The sequence below is a fragment of the Ambystoma mexicanum genome, chromosome 6q, assembly GCF_040938575.1.
Source record: "Ambystoma mexicanum isolate Mex_15411 chromosome 6q, UKY_AmexF1_1, whole genome shotgun sequence".
Taxonomy (NCBI): Eukaryota; Metazoa; Chordata; class Amphibia; order Caudata; family Ambystomatidae; genus Ambystoma; species Ambystoma mexicanum.
The window spans coordinates 1,135,158,736-1,135,181,031 of record NC_090937.1 but is presented as its reverse complement, the minus strand read 5'-3'; the positions used below and the strand labels follow the sequence as shown (position 1 = coordinate 1,135,181,031).

Sequence of the window (22,296 nt, the reverse complement as noted above, 5' to 3'; positions counted from 1 at the left end):
TGTCGGATTTCATTACAATCGTGCTGGATACATTGCAATCTATTTACAATAGTTCCAGTGTGATTTATCCTTTTCTGTAAATGACATCAATTTGGAATCTTTTAAAATGGTTCTTACCCAAGGATGTCCTCGCAGGCACTGCATCTTTATTAATCCAGAAAGACACCCATGAAAGCACAACTGTCAGTATACAAGGGATATAGGTCTGAATCGTGAAGTATCCCATGCGTCTACTTAGATCAAAAAAAATTGTCATTGTGACATAATCCCCTGAAAGATAGAAAAAACAGGAGCCGTTAAGCTTGTTTTGTATAAAAACATCCTTAACACAAGAAGCGGTTTGCTAACATCTGTAAAAAATATTCTATTATATCCACTGTAATTCAGATCTATACTTTCCTTCTCAGAAAGAAAAGCTAAATAATAGTAAAATGTTAGTTGTTCTTAATTTAGGCTGTAGACTAGTAAATCTTAAGTAAACTCTCAAGCAACTTAATTTTAAGCTATGTTAAGCATTGTTTTCTTTTAGTGCCCTGTGAGCATAGCAGCAGGTCTGTGGAATAGGCAGGTTGTACACCTTTACAGAACAATAGATAACCCCCAAATCAACTGCATAGATCTAGGAATGGTGTATCTACAAATGAATACTTGGACCACTATTTAACTTCCTCCATAGTGCTGGCGGTGCTTTGAGGGGTGCATTAGATGGAAGCCAAATGCCAATAAAAGATATCATTTAGAATCCACATGGACAATATTCATCATTTGTGTTGTTTATCCAAAAGGTCTCTTCCACTATGTGGTTGTGTCGGGAAGAGAAATGATCTTTTGATTGCAAAAGAACATACAATAGAGAAGATAACATATTTGATGGGAATCTATAAATGATATATGAAATTAACCTGGAAATAGAAAAACTAATAGTGCCCAAATCTACTGCTTGTTATAGGGATCCGGCACACCGCTTCCCTGGGCTAGTTTCCCAATCATTCTCAGGGGTATATCACCGAACATGATTCTTTTCCTGGTTTTCACTTGTCACCCTTATATTGCCCAGTATGCTTCTTGACCTTCATAACTAGCATGCCTCTTTCCTACTCTGCACTCCCAGAGTTATAGCACCCAGCTCCCTTCTTGAGCTCAGCCTTGGGATGATCACATTCAATGCCCTTATTCGACTTAATCTCAGGGTTAAACCAGCAACTTTGTTTCCTCTTCTGTATCCTGGGATAGCATCCTCGTGGTGAAAAACATGAACACAGCGCCTGGCTCACTTTGCAACTCTCCCTGTGCCATGCTGGGATATGGTAACTACCTTGCTATGCAACATCCACTATGCACAAATATGGCACACAGATTGCTTTGCTACCCTCACAGTGCCTTCCAGGGATATAGTTCCCATCTCACTCTGCAAACCTTAGCAGTCCTCAAGCATATAGTGAGCAATATCAATATAAACCAAGATGCTTTTTGTGTAGGCTTTTCATTATCTATTTTTCTTATCATTAGCACTGTTCAGGTATCCAGACAAATCCCTGTATTATAGCATTCATTTGGGACAGTCCAAAATGGTTGATCATTACATGAACAGTGCGTTGATGAATGTAAGTCAGGCAGACACAGATTCCATGTGTGATAGGTAATGTATTGTTTCCATTGTTCACATGCCAACAAGGTTTGGGGGGGGGGTAATTGTTTTATTGTTTCCTATAGTTACAACCTAATCAGTATAGCCAGAGTAAGACAGATGAAACCTTTCTTTGTAGATGTAAATGATGCATCTAATGCATCTTGAATCAGCCCCATCTCCAGCCAATGGACACAAGATGCTCCTCAGAGATCACCAATCAGGGACAAATTGCCTCATTTAAGAAACACATGTGACAACAGTAGAGACCAACCACCAATGGGCGAGGCAATTGGATTATAAAAGCATGTGTCATCCTTTCTGGACTCCCTAGGATGTCCAGCCAGGGGCATCCACGTTAATGGTGGTAAAGTGAAGCATGAAGGCTAGCCATTGACTAGCCTCTTTGTCTATAATTCTTTGGCTTGCTACTTGTCTGTAATTACACTTAATTGCTTCTTCTCAGCTTCACCCTCACCATGCACTTCTCTTGCTATCTCTGCCTTTCCCTTCCACTTCTCTCTCCATTCTCCTCAGCTCAGAACCATCTTAAGTCTCATCCCATCCCTATCATCTCTTCTCCTCAGCACCACCTCTTTTCTCGCTCTACTACTCTTTCTATCCACAAAAGCTACTCCAACCCTAACTTCCATTACACCTCATTTTCTCAAACCAATCCCCAGCACCCCATGCTTCTACACCTCACTCTATTTCTATTGCTCTTAGGAAGGCACAGTCTGTCTGCAATAAAATCTCCTTCACCTCAGAATTCTTCCTTTCTCATTCTCCTTCTATTGACCTCATCACGCTTAATGAATCCTGGATCCCTCCCTCTGACTCTGCAACCCTTGCAGCCCTTCATGACCCTGTCTTTACCTTCACTGACTCCCTCTGCCACACTGGCAGGGGTGGTGGTGTAGGGTTGTTTTTATCCTCTAAACCTCCCATCTCCCCTACTCCCCTATCTCCTGATAATTCTCCCTCAATCAAAAACACTATCTCCACAATCACTGCCTCCTGCGGCATACATAGTATCCCTCTCCAATGGCCACCTGGTTCGGTAGGTCAATTATTTGACCACACCTCCCAACTAATTGACACTCTCCCTCCCGTTCATCACATCAATGTGATTGGTGACTTCAACCTCCCTTCTCTCTCTGCTGCTCTATCCACTGTCTTTAACTCTCTTCTAATTAACCACTCATGCTCTTCTGTCCACTCTCTGCCCACCCATTCAAATTGGAAACTCCTTGACCCTATTCTCATCTCCCCTCAGAACTCCTCCTCTAATATTTCTACAGTGCCTGCTCCCTCTGATAACTATCATCTTTGCCCCAATCTCCACTCCTGCTTCTTCCTCACTCTCCATCTCCATCTACTACAACTATTACTAAGTGCAAGTTTACCTCCTCCAAACTCCCCATCTACCTCTCTGACCTACACCAATCTCTCTCCTACTATGCTGAACTCACCTTTCCATCCACTAAAGAAGCCTTCGCTAACTTTATCGCCACCCATTATGCTCCCTTTTCATCTCACTACCCTATTAAACTGAATCCTAAATCCTCCCCTCCATGCCCTTGTATAACACTTCTAATCCACACCCTGACAACAACAATATAGATAAATCTTCTTTGCACTTGGCAAAGGCCAAGGCACACCGCTAATCTCCATCTCTGTCTCACTGCTCTTCAAAACTATTCCTCTACTCTTGACTCTGCCAATTGTAACTTCTATCTCTCTCATTTTGTCTCAATCCTACCAATGTAGGTGCTTCCAAAAATGTCTCATCGTAATCCTCTCACCTCCTAAACACACCTCCATCTCCTCTACTCTTTCTGCAAATTGTCTTGCCCTCCACTTTGCTTCTAAAATGTCTACCATTCACAATACCCTCACTAATGAAGTTCTATCCAATATTCCGGCTCACTTTTCCCCACCATTTCTCTTCTCCTCTCCCACTAATTTGCCTAACTTTGCCTCCAACAACCCTGATGAGATTTTGCTCTACTACTCAAGTCTAACCCTCCCCCGGTTTCCCCAATGACCCACTTCCCCCACGTATTGTGTAGCACATAGCTCCCTGTGTTACTGCACATCTTACGCCTCTCCTCAACTCCTCTCTTGACAATGCCACTTCCCCTCATCTTATACGACAGCTACTGTCATCCCTCTCACTAAGAAACATGGTCTAAATTCTACCCTGTCCAGCCAACATTTGCCCAGTTTCTTCTCCCACAGTATTTCAAATTCCTAGAGTGAGCAGTATTCAATTGACTCTTTGAGTTCCTTGATACTCAACTCCTCCCGGACCATCTTCAACCTGGCTTCCGACCTCTGCATTCTACTGAAACAGCTGTCCTCAATGGCAGCAACTTCATCTCATCCGCTCAGCATTGTGACCTTCTCTCTACATTATACACTCAGACGCTTTCAGGTGTCCCAGCCTTACCTCCCCATTCACCCACTTACTGTTGGAGTTCCCCTGGGGTCTGTTGCCTGGTCATTCTGCACTCCGTACTAGCCAGCCAATGAGGTGCATCCAATTTCAGAGTGCTTCACTAAAATGGTGTTAGTAGCTATAAGCATTGATATTGGTTAGGAAGGGAGATATGTTCACTGTGTAGCTTTGGGTTGTCCGGCCATTACATGATAGGGATGGCAACAGGACCACTGATGGAAGGCATCATTTTACAGTGTTTTATACATGCATTGGGTTCCGCAGTGCCGGGAAGCTTTTACAACGGTTACAGTCCTCTGGAACATCAATGCAGTCCCAGTAATCCGTAGGACCCTTCAGTTGTGTGCCATGTCTGGGCCAACAGAGCCTTGATAATTCATAGACAGTTTTTTCTACTGATTTTATGTTATGTTATGTGCATGCTTCTAACGCGCCAATAGCCCGCAGGCATCAGGGCGCAGGGAATCAAGGAGAGAACAAATTCACATAATACTTTCCATTTGACTACGTCTGAAGGTTATGATGGTCTGCACATATCATTGGAACAAGAAGGTTTTCAGCGATTTCCTGAAGCTCAGATAATTCACTTCTTGCCGTAATGCCATAGGCAGTTTGTTCCAATATTGTGCTGCCTTGACTAGGAAAGATTTCCCTCACCCGAGTGCTCTATTTACACAGGGAATATTCAAAGTGCCACTGTCAGCTGATCTTAGGCATCTTTGCGGTGTATAGAGGGAAAATTGTTTCTTGAAATAGCTCGGGGCCTCTCCTTGTATACATCTATGGATTATCATTATGGCCTTGAATTTTACTCTTTCCTCCACTCTTAACCAGTGAAGGGCTCTTCTCCCTGTTGTTACATGTTCTCTATTTGTAATGCCCTTGATTATGCGAACTGCATTGTTTTCCATAACTTGGATCTTTTGTATATCCCTCTTTGTGGCTCCCAACAGTAGAGCATTACCAGAGAAAAGGTGCGTCAATATAATGGCTTTAGCAATGGTTGCAGTGTTTACTTCGTTAATAAATGGTCTAATAGCTCTCAGTAGAAGTAAATAGTAGGCGTTGTTTTTCTGCAGATAGTTAACCTGACACTCAGATCCCACTGATGCTTCCGCCATCATCCCAAGCGTTTTAACATGGGGCATCACTGGGATTTTGGCCTCTTTGATGGTAAAGGTCTGGTATTTTATCCCCAGCTTCACTCTAGCCTGTCGCATACCAAAGATCATCAGTTCAGTTTTTGTGTTGTTTAGGCACATCCAATGATGTTGCATCCAATTCTCTATGTGGTACAACTCTGTTATTTTCAGTGATGTAATCGCCCTTTAGTAAAAAAAATGGGCTAAGTATCATCAGCGTGATTTGTGAAAAATACGCTGATGTGTTCTAAAAGCTTGCAGAGACTTCTAATGTATAGATTAAACAGTAAAGGCGACAGGCTTGCTCCCTGAGGGACTCCATGTAAGATGGGGCGCCCATGGAGAATTTGTCAACCAAGTGTACTCTAGCACTCCGGTCTGTAAGGATATTTGGCGTGTTACAGCACAGAGTACAGCACTACTACACAGGTAGCAAACAGCACAGAGTACAGCACTACTGCATAGGTAGCAATTCTTTTTTGCAGCACCACCACAAGGGTGCGGTGCATTGCTATATGTGTTACCAGATTAACAAGAAAAGACAGGCTATTCAGTCAAAAACGATTTTAACATATAAGATGCAAATCTATTCTTACAGTTAAAAGCACACGTGCTCATTTAAAAATGCACACTATTTTTCACCTGAAATGCCTATGGTGCGAGAGACACATTTGAAAATAACAACTAACATAACTTATAACTAACCTGACTAATGAAACATAATCCACTAATAAAAATGTGTCTCCACTGCAGAATTAGGCCTATTCTGAAAGTGAACTTTTAAACGCACATCCATTTTTTTTTCTGTTCTCTCTGCTGCCCTGTCCACATAACTACAGGAAGCAAATGGGCTCGAAAGAACAGGAAATCAGTTGGTTACAAAGTATTACTATAAAAATGAGCCATTGTGTAGAGAAGGAGGAGATGGCGTGATTAATTCTGATTGGAGCAGCGTCATAGCAAGTATCATGCTAGAGGGAGTGATCAGGTTTTGCTGGGGGGAGTTTGAGGAAGAAGAAAGGCAGTCAAGATTTGGCAGAGCTGGAAGAAGGACCTTTCCCCTGGCTGAGGCATTCCTATCTGCAGAAGCTGAGGATTCCAGATAATAACCCCAGTTTGAGAACGAAAAGCGTTCGTTTTCACTGGGGTTAATCTTCAAGGGAGCCACATTCAGAAAGAGAACAACTAAAGAGATAAGGTAATTACAGAAGTGTGGGAGCTGAGTGTGTATGAAAATATGCAGTCAGTGTAGGATTCCTGTGCATGCCTTAATCAAATGCTAATGTTGCAATTTGAGTTCTGTTCTCCGCCACTCTCTTTGCAGTGTGTCATAGACAAAGCTGTTACTGTGCTATTGTATTTATTTCTGTAAAGAATGAGATCGTGTTTAAATGCAACTTTTATAATACAGAAAAATATTTGAAAGCAGACGGGTGGTGTGTTTACTATTTACCATTACAATGCTGATGATGTGGGGAGATTTTTAAACAATGCAATGGTCATTTTAAGACAGATGTATGCATGTCAGATTCAGTATGAACAGTTGTGATTGTTTGTAGCATAGCTCGTTGGAGGTACATGAGCCAACGGGAAGAGGGAATCTCTGAACATAGTTCCCTACCGTATATAAGGTAGTGGAAATTACCACGAAATTACCACATATAGCTCTCTGTCGTAAATAAGTCAGTGAGATCGCCCATGGTGGCACACTAACACTAACACTGAAAATGGGGTATTCCTAAAATGTAGGTCTGAGGTCTCTCTAGTGATTACACGAAAAAATCTAAGCAAAGATAAGGGATTCTGGACATTGGGGCCACAAATAAAACAAGGGAATTATGCTCACCAAAATACCACCAACCACGCATACCAACCACGCATACCAAATATGCATGTCTGGATGCTGAAATAATGCATGTCCACTGTATTATTGTTGTACAGGGCCCAATCTGAATACGAGGAGTGATTATTGCTAAGTTATTTTTCGGCGGTAATAAAATACCGTCAGGCCCCAAATCTCCACAAAATACCCTACATATTTATGGTGCGTTGCAGGCCGGGAAAGTGATCATAGAGTACCTACTGGGCGTGGCAAGCGTGTCTCACACTGCCATTTGCACATTAAAGGGAACCCATTTTATAATAGCAGTGTGCCACTAAAAACGAATTTCAGAATGTCACAAAGGGAAACCACATTCTCAGATCTAGTGCAATATTTAGAGGCAAAGTTATTTGCACATGGGAATTGGTCTTCGAATAGCACGTTAGAATGGAGTAACCGCATTCAGGGTGAGGTGCAGAAAGAAAAACTAGACAATATTTTTGCAGAAGGCAACATAATTCAGGTCTGCCTTACAAGATTATTGAATGCAGCCGATAAAAGTGCAGAGAAAGACTGTTTAATACGGCTATGCGGCAAAATATGGTTTATTTTAAACAAGTCCCTGCGAATCCAAGAGAATGATACTCAGATAATTAACAGGTTAACGACTGAATTAGAGGGGGCAAGTAAAAATCAGGAAATGTTGAGAGCAGAATTGGATGTATGCCAAAAAGACATGCAATTAAAATGCAGAGACTTTGATACTCAGTTATCCAAAAGCAAGAAACAATTTGAAGATAGTGAGCAAGAATTGGCACACTTAAAAGCCTTAGTGGATCACATTAGGCAGGATAAAGATGAGGTTGTTTCAGAAATGCAGATTTTACAAAAAGAACATTGTGAAAAAGAAGGTGATCTCCAGAGTGCAGAACAAGAAATGATTAAAATGATCCAAGAAAGAGACAAGAGAAATAAAGAGTTCAATGAATGCCAAATGCAAATGTACGAAATGCAGGAGGTGATTAATAAAATGAGTGATGAAAATAATTATTTGCAAAATGAAGCAACCAGACTCCTTAAAAAGTGTAAGGACCTAGAACAGCAAATGTGCATTCCCAGGTCCCAGGAGAGGCGGCAGGGTACCACATTCAATGGAGTGGAGGTGAATTCTAGCTCTGCCCAAAGAGCTAGTGCTCCAGTGACTGGGCCGGTGACTGAACTTGGTTGCAGCGCCCTTGGGGGATTGGATATTCCCATTGGGGGCAGCCACCAATATCATACACCTGAAAACAGGATTGAATCACAAAATAGTGCAATTCCATGTATTGCAACAAGTAGCCCCATAAAAATAATGAAATCCATTAAAGCCCTGATCAAACCATTTAAAAAGGGAGGTGAATGCTGCATTGAGGATCACTTATAAGCGGTGCATGACATTTTTAAAGCACTCCAGATACCTAAGGAACAGTACAGACAATATTTTCATTTAACTTTAGATGCCCCGACGGCCAGCATCATAAGGGGATTAAATGAACAGCAGAATATGACATGGCTGGAGTTTGAAAAAGAAATTAGGCGTCATTTTTCTCCTTTTCAGTCATTGCAGGAGGCAAAGAAAGTCGCGTACACAATTACTGCTGGACCTAATATATCCCCTCGCCAATTTTTACAAGACTTAAAAAGAGCATTTTCTCGCTTTGATGTATCTTTTGACTCAAATTCCAATGAGTTTAAAACTGCATACTTCTATGGGCTACAGAAAGACATCATATCCCAATTGGTCCGTGAATTTGACCGTGACAAGTCCCTTGAATGGATTGTACATCAAAGCACAAAACTATATGAGGTACTCTATTGTCAGGGTAGAGAAAGTGATAAAATGAAAGATACTAGACCTAAATCTAAAGAACCCTCAGCCACAGTAATGGAAATCAGGTCAGCCAAAATGTCCCTTGAGTCTGCTCAAAGCCAAGGTAAAAATAATGTGACACCTGAACAAAGGGGTAATCAACAAAGATCGCCATTTCCTGTACCAATGTTCCAATCACATGATCCTAGTAATAGAGAGAGCTACATCAGCCCTAGGTATTTAGGGGACAGACCCCGGGTAGGATACCGGTCTGATATGGCAGGTATGAACAATAACCAGAGACAAAATCAAGATCAAAGAAATGATGGTCCCTACCAGTCATTGCGGACACAGAGCAGATTTGATCCCAGCACCATGATATATGGTAATCAGGATAGGCCCCGATATGTGGATCGATTTACTGATAATGGAAATCAACATAGGGGCCAGTACCCACAATCTGAGAGACAGGACATGAGGCAAAACGTGAACTACAGTCCACGCCAGTACAATGATTCCCCACCAGGGGACTATAATCAAAGGATGGGTGCAACCCGCTCCCCTCCACAAATGAATCAAGAGTTCAGAAACCATCCCAACCGACATCAATCACCTGAGAGGTATCAGAATAGATCCAATCAGGGGGAAAACAACCAATATCGACTTAGGCCACAGAAAGGAGATCCTAGAGAGATGGAAAGGTTCCAGTGCCTTGAGGCCCAAGTGAAAATGTTAGCTGAGCAAATAGGAAAGCTCTATACAGTGCAAAAACAACCTTCCAAAGAGGGGGCTGATGGCCATAGCAATGACCGGGGGGCTTCCGAAAAGTGACTAAGTACTCATGATAAATGCAGTACCAAAATGACAGATTGCTCTAATATAATATTGCATAACGACTCTGAGATGCCTAATGGATTAAAAATGAAAGTACCAGTAAATGAAATTGGGACAGAAAGTGCAAATACTTCTAAAAAAGAGGTACGGTTTAACTTAGAGCTAAATAAAACAGTAAAGATTTGCACAAATGAAAAAGAAACATTAGGAATTCCAAAAGAACAAAGGGACAGACTTAAGAAAAATGACTCATGCATGGGGAATACCAGTGAACAGGGAGTAAGTGGGGATGCCATAGCTCCTTCCCTGGGCAAGCAAAACAATGACCAAAAACAGACAGAAAAAGGAAATACTCACAAGGAGGGTACAAGTCAATCACCTGAAGAATTCTTTGAGCCACATATTTTTGAAGAGGCTGAAAGGGCTGGCATCACACTAAATGATCACAAATGCACAGAATTAAAAAATGACAAATTGCTGAATGATGTTGTTACACATGTTCAGTTGGAGGATTGTAATGTGGTCTCTGATGTTACCCAGATGGATGGGCGAACACTGGCCACACTCCAAAAAACCTCTGAACATGGAGAAATGAATAAAATCTCTCGCACAGAAATGGGTAAAAAGGAGGGAAAAATGTCTTTTCATTTACCAATGTGCTTAGCCAAAAGTGAAAAAGACCTGAGAAAGGTGAGCCCTGAAATCAGTAAGTATTCACATTTCTTATGTGTATTAGAGGAAGTTGAGGACAGATATTATGCACCCATCACTGTAGAAGAAAAATGGCACACCTTTGCTATGATTGACACTGGCGCACAGGCCACAATTATGTCCAAGGAGCTGGTAAAGAGTATCAATGAAGGGAGGCCTCCACAGAGTCAGATCACAGTGAAGGAAAATCAAGGCCCAGTGCATAACTTTAATGGGGAGGAGGTGCCCATCATAGGTGTAACTGAGGTTGACATAAAAATAGGAAAGCACAGAATGAAACAAGAGGTATTGATCACATCTATTTGTGAAATTCCATTTCTGATGGGGACAGATTGCCTGAAAAGATTGTCTCCTCTCATAGATGGGGTGAATGGAGTGCTGTGGTCCTTAACCAAAAAACCATTGAGGCCTAAGAAACTAAAATCACAAAACAGCAATATAAATGAATGTCACACCGTTGCCAAAACAAATGATGCTGTGGAGGTATATCTCCAGAATAGCTGCATACCTAGTGTCACTGTCATATTAATGTGTCAAGACAAAATACAGAGCGGCAATGAAAAACTACCTGTACAAATATACTTGGACCCAAGGAAAGATTGGCAGACTGCCATAGATGAGCACACATTATGTTTTTATCTAAAAGAGAAAACGTGCAAACAGAATATTGCTCCTAAAACAGATTCAGAAAAACACATTACCACTCTGGCAGAAATACACATGGAAGATGAGCAACCATGGGTTCATGTTGGTATAAATTATTATCTTAAAACAATAAAAGCCACTTTAGCGCTTGAACATGAAAGGAGTTTCATTAATGAGAAATTGTTGCAAAAAATTATGGAGAGGGAAGAAATCCCGAAATTTAGGATTAAAAACCAATATGTTTCTGGGTTGGACAGTCCAGACTTTGAAAACCGAATTGCAGGCAGATGCATGCTTAAAATTAGCATTGGGCAGAAAACAATTTACCATAATGTCTGGATAGTGAGTGGAGCACAAAATGAATTTGACATGGGAAATGACATCATGCACAGAATGTGTATGGTGTTAGATTTCCTTAATCAAAAAATATGGTCACGCCTAGGTGGTCCGGCACCTGAATTTGAAGACAAAAGAAGGGCTTATCATTGTGCACAACTGGTTCCTTATGCAGTCGAATTACAAATGAGGGAAAATACTATTATTCCTGCATTTACAAAACAGTTTGCAATAACACTGAAATGCAAAAATGGACAGCAGATGAAAGGCTCTGATGCATTTGTATGCCTGAATGAATCCATAAAACAGCAAGGCCTGGATTATGAATACATTCCATTGGTAGACATTGTTGAGGGATCTGTAAAAATCATGGTAAATAATAAAGGTTGTCAGGATATTCATTTAGAGGAAAACTCCCCATTAGGAATGGCCATACAAAAATCACATTATACGGCAGATTTAAATAACATGGTGATTGGGAATATTCCTGAAAAATATGTAGATGCCAAGGGCGAGTTGTCAGAACACCTGGACTCTCAGCCCAAAGGAATATTTAAAATTCATTCTGTGTATCCTTATGATTCAAATGAGACAGTGTGCTGCCATCAAGAGGATTGCATAATATTTAATTTAAATGAAAATGAAACAGAAAATCAGCCCATTGAAGTGGAAGCTGATATGCCAAAATATTTAAAAGTGGCAGTTTTACAAAAAGACACAGCCACACAGTTAGAGGAAAGCGCCGAGATTCCCTCACCAGAAGATTTTCCAGAATTTTCCAAAATGGTAGAAGAGCAGGTATCCTTAGCGGATGCATGTGAAAGCGATAAGGATAGGGACAACCTGAGGGAAATATTTATGGAGTTTAAGGATGTATTTGCAAAAGATGCTTATGATTGTGGTTTAACTGATTTACATGTGGCCACACTACCAGAAGGTTGTAGCAGAAATCCAGTGTTTGTACGCCAGTATAGACTACCGCTGGCATGTTTAGAATCATTGGCAGAGATTATTAAAAATTTGGAATCACGGGGAATAATCAGGCCCATTCATAGCACATCCAATACGCCTATTTTAGGTGTGTTAAAGCCAAATGGTCAATGGCGGCTGTGTGCAGACTTGAGAGATTTAAATAAAAGAGTACCAATATCTAGATGGCCACTGCCATTCATTGATCAGGGCCTAGCTCAGATACATAGTTCAAATATATTTACCACATTAGATCTCACCTCTGGATATTGGTGCGTGCCATTGGCAGAGGAGATACAGAATTTATTTTCCTTTACATTTGACAGGACTCAATATGCCTGGCTTAGAGCTCCGTTCGGGTACATCAATAGTGGGAGTGAGTTTGGCATATTTTTGAGAAAGGCCATGCCGGATGCAGCGGAAAGAGGAACAATAGTTTATGTGGACGATGTCCTGATAAAAAATGAAAGTTTGAAAAGCCATTTTGATGAAATAAGACATGTACTTGGCCAATTGCAGAAAGCAGGCGCCAAAGTATCTTTGCAAAAAGCACAATGGTGCAAGAAAAAAGTGAACTTTCTAGGGCATGAAGTGACTGAACATGTGCTAAATCCACAAAAGAAGAAAATAGAGGCCATACAAAGATTAAAAGATCCTAAAAATGTGAAAGGAGTAAAAAGTTTATTAGGGATGACAGGCTATAACAGAAAGTTAATTGAAAATTATGCAGAAATCACTCAACCATTGACTAAACTGCTTAAACTGAATACTCCCTGGAAATGGGAAAGAGGGCAGTCTGATGCAGTGGCTAAATTAAAGGAATGTCTTGTAAAGGCACCATGTTTAGCATACCCCATAAAGGACAGGGATTTCTTTATAGAAATAGGTTTTTCTGAACATTGTATGTCAGCAGTGTTATCACAAAAACACGATTTGAATCACAAAACCATTTCATATGCAAGTAAGGCATTTTCCCAAGTTGAAATGAAATTTAATGAATGTGAAAAGGCCCTATTAACCACTGTGTGGGCGCTACAACATTTCCGCCCCATTGTTCAGGGAGAAAAGGTGATTATTGAAACAAATCATCAACCTTTGCAATTTTTAGAGAGCAAAAGAATTAGATCAGGCAATCTAGCGCAATCCAGAATCACTTCATGGACGCTGGCATTACAAGGTTTTCCCGTAGAAGTGAGATATGGACAAAATAAAAAGAGCCCAATTGCTCAAGGGTTAGCTGACTTACATGACTGTGCAGCTGAACACATACCAAATGAAATGGAAGTGGAAACTAGTTTGCAGGAATTTGAACAATCACCACACAAAGCTTTTGATGAAAAAACATGCAAGGATTTGCCAACTGTATATGTGGATGGTTGTGCTTTTCACATTGAAAATGACAGTAATAAACAGTTAGTGGCAGGAATAGGAAATGTCTGGTTGAAATGTGAAGGCGTCCCCAGTATAGGGATGAGGATTGGGGATAGGAGCAGTCAGGTGGCGGAATTGGCAGCCATTTATAAAGCAATTGCTACTGCAGTTGATAAAAAGTTCAGTGAAATTGTCCTGGTGACTGATTCTGACTATGCACGGAATAGCTTTGTGGAGTATTTGCCTGGTTGGAAAGCAAGAGGCATGGTTACATACAACAAAAAGCCACTTAAACATGGAAAAATGATACAAGCCATAGACAAATTGGTGTCAGAAAATAATTTAACAATATACTGGAGAAAAATTCGTGGGCATTTAAAAACACCAGGAGAGGATAAGGAGGAAAATGGTAAGGCAGACCACCTGGCTAAGATTGGGGCTGTGATGGGAGAATTGCTACCTATTGATTATTTAATGGGTGAAATACAAATTGATGCAGTCACACGTTCTAAAGCACCAAAGGAGGTAGATCAACCGGTGGTGCAGTGGAGTCATGACACGCCAGACCAAGATTTGATTGAGGCACAAAAGAATGATCAAATTTTGGGAATCTATTATAATCATTTCATAGATCCTGAACAAAATCCTTTAACAGAAAATGATTGTATGGGAAAAGAAGAGTTGAGGGTGCTATTAAAGAACAAAACACGAATTAGATTACAGGATGGACTCATGATTAGAGAGTCCATAACAGGGCAAATACAGTGGGTAGTACCCCTTTCATTCATGTAATGCTACACCATGCACATGATGCCATAACTGCAGGCCATAGAGGTTCACAAAAAACATTAGAAATACTAAAAGATTATGCTTACTGGCCACATATGCCCCAAGATGTGGAATTATATACTAGAGGATGTCTAGTATGCGCCCAATTTAAACCTGCTTCACCAATGCATAGAGCACCATTGATGAAAAGAGGCCTAACTCTCCCATGGTCAGATTTGCAAATAGACTATGTAGGTCCTTTAAAAAGGTCGAGCAGGGGACACCGTTATATTATGAGTGTGGTATGTTTGATGTCGAAGTGGATTGAATGCATTCCTGCACCAGATTGTAGTGCGCAAACAGTAGCCACATTGCTGGTGAACCATGTGTTCTCAAGGTTTGGGTTGCCACAAAGAATTGAGTCAGACAGAGGAAGTCATTTCACAAGTACTCTAATGAGTAAGGTATGGCAAATACTAGGTGTGAAAAGGAAACTACATATCGCATATCGGGCGGCGTCTTCAGGTACAGTTGAAAGAAGCAATAGGTCTGTTGTGGCTATTTTAAAGAAATTTGTGGCAGAAGCAGGTTCGAGCTGGGATTTATGTTTACCGTTGGTTTTGATGGCAATCAGATCGACTCCTGCCAAAGCAACAGGTGTTAGCCCCCATGAGGTCTTAACAGGTAGGAAAATGGTGTTACCACAACACCTACTATATAGAACACATGAGCAAACTCTTGTGAGTGCATCCACAGTTCATGAATATATTGATGAACTGAGGAGGCATTTGCAACATGCATTTGCTTTTGTGCAGAGAAATCTGGAAAGAGCCGCTGACAGTGAAAAGTCTTATTATGACAAAAAGACATCAGTAAAGGAATACAGTGTAGGGGATCAGGTATACAAGTTTCATTTTGGAAAAAGTAAACAGAAAAATTCTAAATTTCTAGCAGCCTGGCAGGGGCCATTTCGAATTATAGATAAGGTCTCTCCTGTGGTTTATAACATTTTGAAAAATGAAGGTGAAACAGCAATAGAGCAGTTTGTCCATGTAAATCAAATCAAACCATGCCATCCCAGACATGAGATCAGGCAGCTTGAGCATGTAGAAACAGATAAAGTCCCTTGAACACAAAAAGAGAAAATAAATGGGTGTAATCAGGAGGCAGTGACAAAGGAGTTAAAAAAGTTGATTGTTATGATGGCACATAAACATTGTAGTATATGTAAAAATATATAATATAAATAAATAAATAAATGCACATATAATGGAAGCTCATGGTTGGTGTGCAGAGAGAAAGTGTGTTAAATATTGAATATCTGCTTGTTTTCTTTTAACTTGTGTTTAATTTCAGAAAAAAAAAAAAAATGAAATATTTTTACCAAGCATGTTTTATTTTTGGCAAAAGGATGAAGTTAGTATTATGCTATGTACTTAATTTGTTTATTTTCTATTTTGATTTAGACAATTAACATTATTTGGTCGGAGGTTCCGGGATCAGAGCCCAAGGGAGAGACGATGGAGTCCTGGAGTCCCCTGGATGAAGACCAAAAGATGCCTGCCTCCAGGTGGAGGTGAAGACAAGATAACCAGAATGCTAAAAAGGATGACTCCTATGGATCTAAGATTGCCAAGATGGAAGTGTACTCGAATGAACCGAATAACATCGCTGGTCGGGACATATCAGAAGCGGACAAGAGTCCTGACATATGGAGTTCCACGTATTTATTATTTTAATTATTTATTTTAATTTGTTATATTAATTATTTGTTTTAGTTAGTTGTTTTATTTCTTTGTTTTTAATTGACTTGGAAAATCTAAACTTAAAGTAATGCCACTTCAACTGAGAAGGCAAATGTAGAACATTTTGTAAACTAATGAACTCAGATGAATACTGTGTTGATTGCAAATTTTTCATTGATGCACATGAATATTCATTTTGTTGGATTGCTATATTGTAAAAGAAAAAAGAGAGAACAAATTGTTTTTAGGAATTCGCTTGGATTATAGCCAAGTTCTAAAAACAAAAGGAGGGTATGTAAGGATATTTGGCGTGTTACAGCACAGAGTACAGCACTACTACACAGGTAGCAAACAGCACAGAGTACAGCACTACTGCATAGGTAGCAATTTTTTTTTGCAGCACCACCACAAGGGTGCGGTGCATTGCTATATGTGTTACCAGATTAACAAGAAAAGACAGGCTATTCAGTCAAAAACGATTTTAACATATAAGATGCAAATCTATTCTTACAGTTAAAAGCACACGTGCTCATTTAAAAATGCACACTATTTTTCACCTGAAATGCCTATGGTGCGAGAGACACATTTGAAAATAACAACTAACATAACTTATAACTAACTTGACTAATGAAACATAATCCACTAATAAAAATGTGTCTCCACTGCAGAATTAGGCCTATTCTGAAAGTGAACTTTTAAACGCACATCCATTTTTTTTTCTTCTGTTCTCTCTGCTGCCCTGTCCACATAACTACAGGAAGCAAATGGGCTCGAAAGAACAGGAAATCAGTTGGTTACAAAGTATTACTATAAAAATTAGCCATTGTGTAGAGAAGGAGGAGATGGCGTGATTTATTCTGATTGGAGCAGCGTCATAGCAAGTATCATGCTAGAGGCAGTGATCAGGTTTTGCTGGGGGGAGTTTGAGGAAGAAGAAAGGCAGTCAAGATTTGGCAGAGCTGGAAGAAGGACCTTTCCCCTGGCTGAGGCATTCCTATCTGCAGAAGCTGAGGATTCCAGATAATAACCCCGGTTTGAGAACGAAAAGCGTTCGTTTTCACTGGGGTTAATCTTCAAGGGAGCCACATTCAGAAAGAGAACAACTAAAGAGATAAGGTAATTACAGAAGTGTGGGAGCTGAGTGTGTATGAAAATATGCAGTCAGTGTAGGATTTCTGTGCATGCCTTAATCAAATGCTAATGTTGCAATTTGAGTTCTGTTCTCCGCCACTCTCTTTGCAGTGTGTCATAGACAAAGCTGTTACTGTGCTATTGTATTTATTTCTGTAAAGAATGAGATCGTGTTTAAATGCAACTTTTATAATACAGAAAAATATTTGAAAGCAGACGGGTGGTGTGTTTACTATTTACCATTACAATGCTGATGATGTGGGGAGATTTTTAAACAATGCAATGGTCATTTTAAGACAGATGTATGCATGTCAGATTCAGTATGAACAGTTGTGATTGTTTGTAGCATAGCTCATTGGAGGTACATGAGCCAACGGGAAGAGGGACTCTCTGAACATAGTTCCCTACCGTATATAAGGTAGTGGAAATTACCACAAAATTACCACATATAGCTCTCTGTCGTAAATAAGTCAGTGAGATCGCCCATGGTGGCACACTAACACTAACACTGAAAATGTGGTATTCCTAAAATGTAGGTCTGAGGTCTCTCTAGTGATTACACGAAAAAATCTAAGCAAAGATAAGGGATTCTGGACATTGGGGCCACAAATAAAACAAGGGAATTATGCTCACCAAAATACCACCAACCACGCATACCAAATATGCATGTCTGGGTGCTGAAATAATGCATGTCCACTGTATTATTGTTGTACAGGGCCCAATCTGAATACGAGGAGTGATTATTGCTAAGTTATTTTTCGGCGGTAATAAAATACCGTCAGGCCCCAAATCTCCACAAAATACCCTACAGGTCTTTCAGAAAAGATGACAACCAAGCCAATGCCCTAGGAGAGCAGCCCGCTATTTTAGCCAGTGCTTCTTGAAGGAGCTGAAGGTCCACCAGGTCAAAAGCGGCACTGAGATCTAGTAGCATGAGGATACCTGTTTTAACTTTATCTATGAAGTCTAGCATGTGGGTCTGAAGATCGAGCATGGCAGATTCAGTGCTATGGGAGGCACAGAAACCTAATTGCTGTTCATGCAGTAGCTTCAGATCCTCCACATGCTTTTGCAATTGATTTGTTGCAATTTTATCTAGAATTTTCAAAATTAAATTTGAGTTTGTGATAGGCTGTAGGTTACTGGGATCCTTGGGATCCAGCCCCGCTTTTTTGACTAATGGGGTGATTGTTACCTCCTTAATTTCCTTAGGGACCACACCTTCCCTGAAAGATGCATTGACCATCTTTGTCAAGACTGGGGAAAAGGGTTCTTTGTGCGCCAAGATCATTTTGGTGGGCAGAACGTTCTCTGCACATTAAGTAGGTTTCATTTTGGCCATTGCCTTACATAAATCATCCTCGGATATAAGCGAGAAACTGAAACTCTCTCTTTCTTCCACGTTTATGGTTTCAGCTGAAGTAGCTGGTTACTCTCCATCAGTTCTGGCTGAAATAATGTTATTGCAAGCTTTTTTTAATCTTGGCTGCGAAGGCTTCTTGCACACTATCACGGTCTTCCCTAGTGGGTATGTGTAGCAGTGAAAGTGTCCTAGGCTTTTCAATCCCCTTGAGAATTTGAAAGATTTTGCTGGATGTATTTGAAGCTGCTTCAATTTTTTTATTATAATAATTCTTCTTTGCTTCCTTGACACCTTTCCTATATCTGTGATCTACACTTTTCCAATTTTCTTTATTTACTTGGGTTGGGTTCTGATGCCATAATCTTTCTTTGGCTCGCTTCTCTTGTTTAAGTTTGGTTAAATCCCCACTGTACCATATACTGTGTTATTGTTGTTTCTCACCAGTTTCTGTTTCAGTGGGGCATTCTCATCCACCAGAGCTTGCATGTATTTATTGTATTTCTTCAGCATGCTCTCGCAGTCATCTTTTTCGAGGAAGGACTCTGCGATTTTCTATAAACATGGTTTCAATATCTCGGGGTCTATATTTTTTAAATTTCTACTCCATACCTTAAAATGGGGAGTATTAAGTTGCACTTCAAAGGTAATTGGTAGTGATCCGACCATATGCATGGCTCCGTAATGACATTATATGATTTCAGGTTGTTAGTAAATACCCAGTCTAGCTGGTTCCCTTGGCGAGTTGTGGGTTCTTTATTTAATACTGGAAAGCCTAAATTCTTCATGGATTTTTCCAGCATTACTGCCTCTTTATCCTCCATATTCCCTCTCCTTCTAGTCATATCTCCTACTAACACAGTGGATGTATTGGTCGATATGAGCTTAGTTACTTGAGAGGTAACTTTGTTCTCGAAGTCCGAGACTAAGGAAGGTGGTCTATATAAAACAATAATATTTAGACTGTCATTGGGTGTGTGTGAGAGTTTTAGTTGAATTGCTTCACCACCTGTAAATACAAAGTCAGCCTTGAAAAATGTCAATGTTTCTCTGGCTATGACAACAACTCTTCCACCTAGTCCATTCTCTCTATTTTTGTTGTACATTATGTACCTTCTGGTACCGCATTTTCACACACTGGACCGATGGGATCTTTCAGCCAGGTTTCTGTTATGCATAATAGATCTAAGTCTTTCTCTTTAATGAGGTCACAAACATTATGTGCATGTTTTTTTATTTTTTTATTTAAAGTTGTGTTAGTTGATTAATCAACTTTACAACATTTATAGATATATCCAAAAGAAAATACAAGAGAAGAAAAAAAGAAAACATAACAAATACACGTTTACATATAATTTCTACTAACATAGTAAAATTCTATTTTGTGTTTGGAGCTAAACGTTAATTAAATTAAATTAATCAAAAAGCCCCAAGAGGCCTATTTCTATTCATTTCATGATGCTGATAATTTCTAAGAAAAATGCAGCTTGGTACAGAATTATTATCAGACTTTAACAACAGCCTCTAAAAATCTCTTTATAGCAATTTGAACTAAGACTCGGTTTGTTGAGAAGAACAGATTCCATCTGTCCTCTTGGGTAAAAGTACTAAATTGACAATACTTATACAGACATAGCTTTCGTTCATTCGACACTCCCGGGCATTCTATAAGTAAATGTCAAAGTGTATCTTTTTGTGCAGTGTTTTTGCATTTCTGACAATAGTCAAGTGATTTATGGATCAGTTTTCGTTTGACCATTATTGCTCCAGTTTGCCATGAGTTAAATCTGAAGCGTAGTTTTGCAGTGCACACAGAAGGACTAGGGCTGTGGATCAAATAAGATTCACATTCTCCTAATTTCTTCCCCGAGAAAGGGTTCTCTCTGAAATTTTGATACCGGAAACAATTCTCTCTAGTTTGAATCCAATCATGGAGATATATTTTTTCTTTGCCCTTTCAGGATTTTCAAGTAGAGTTTGCAGTGATAGATCTGCATCAGCCATTGTTTCATAAGCAGCATTACACCACTTCCTCGGAAAGGAGTGCGTCAATTTCAACATGTATGTGGCAAGGGAGAAAAACAAGGTGTTAGATTTGTTCGCCAAAACACATTTTCTCAATATGGCACATTGACGCCATTGGTACCTAGCTGATAATGATAAAAGGCCAATTTCATGTCTTATAACAGCAGTTGGTGTGCATTGGGGGAGATGTAAAATTCCCCTCCAATATCTACCTTCAGGTTTTCTAGAAAGTGTTTATCCACTTTTACCCAGCTTTCAAGACCATACAATAATGTTGGTACAGTTTTTTAGTTATAATAGGTGATGATTGATTTTATTGAAAACTTGCCAAATTTACACAATATTAGTTTTGATTGTGATATTGCGGTTGTTAATCGTTGGTCCATTATGTCTAGATGTGCCGTGTTGAGTTTCAATTCGCATTCCTAAGTAGGTGTATTGAATTACCCTCTCTATTTCCGAGTTTTGCAAGATCCATCTGTGCCTATTTGTTCTCTTTGGTCTTACATTGCAAATCATGACTTTGGTTTTCTTAACGTCAACTGTCAGCGGATTGAGATTGATGTACTTAGAGAGAGCATCCAAAAGGTTTTGTAGGCCACTCAGGGTTTTTGAAATTAAAACTAAATCATCAGCGTAAAGTAGAGCTGGTGATTTTTCTCTTGTCCTAAATTTGGTGCATCAGAAATAAGGTTTTGAAAGATATCTGGCATATCATGGATAAAAAAATTGAATAGAGCTGAGGCAAGGATACACCCCTACTCAGTCCCCTTTTGGTCCATAACGGTGTAGACAACAGACCCTCAGAATTGAGTCTGACCTGAAGCGATGTAGTGGTTTGGAGATCATGTATGATACTGACAATTGTACTTGGACATCCTGCTTTCTGTAATTTAAGGATGAGCAGCTCACGTGTCACTGAATTGAAGGCTGCGTTGAAGTCAACATACGCAAAATATAAAGGTTGATTAGATGTATAGGCATGTTTTGTGAGAGCATATAGAGCCATCAAGTAAACATTTTTTACCATCCCTGCTACAAATCCAGTTTGGTTCGAGTCCCTCTTCTGTTGTTGTGCAGTCCAGAGGTTAAAATCCCAAAGGACAAAGCGTGTGAAGATGTTCCCTACGACATCAAGTAAGGATATCGGTCTGTAATTTTGTGCAAGTTGGCGGTCACCACTTTTATAAATGGGAACTACCACTGCTTTCCGCCAAGAACCTGGAATAGTTCTTTTCACCGCAATATTACAGAAGATGTTATGTAAAATTACTGTGCAAATGTATGGATGTGTCTTCAGCATAGCATTACTTAAACCATCTGGGCCTGGCCTCTAGAGACAGAGGATTTTTTAATCAATTCTTCAATGTCTTCTATTGAGATAACCAGCTGCCAGTTGCCACAAGCTGTAATTGGCATTTTAGTGCTGGGCCATTTGGTGACGTTATATAATTCTTGAAAGTCTTTTAAGCACTCTTCTCTTGTTGCTCCATTAATTTG

General features: G+C 39.9%; 1 protein-coding gene across 3 annotated transcripts in view; it reads right to left on the bottom strand.

The window, feature by feature from the left end:
• Nucleotides 1-22,296, bottom strand: part of GABRG1 (gamma-aminobutyric acid type A receptor subunit gamma1) — a 916,720-nt gene that overhangs the window by 51,263 nt on the left and 843,161 nt on the right. For all 3 annotated transcript variants that reach the window (XM_069631726.1, XM_069631725.1, XM_069631724.1), the window contains exon 7: nucleotides 118-270. In XM_069631726.1, the coding sequence (XP_069487827.1) occupies nucleotides 118-270 (153 nt within the window). The remainder of the gene's footprint in view (nucleotides 1-117; nucleotides 271-22,296) is intronic.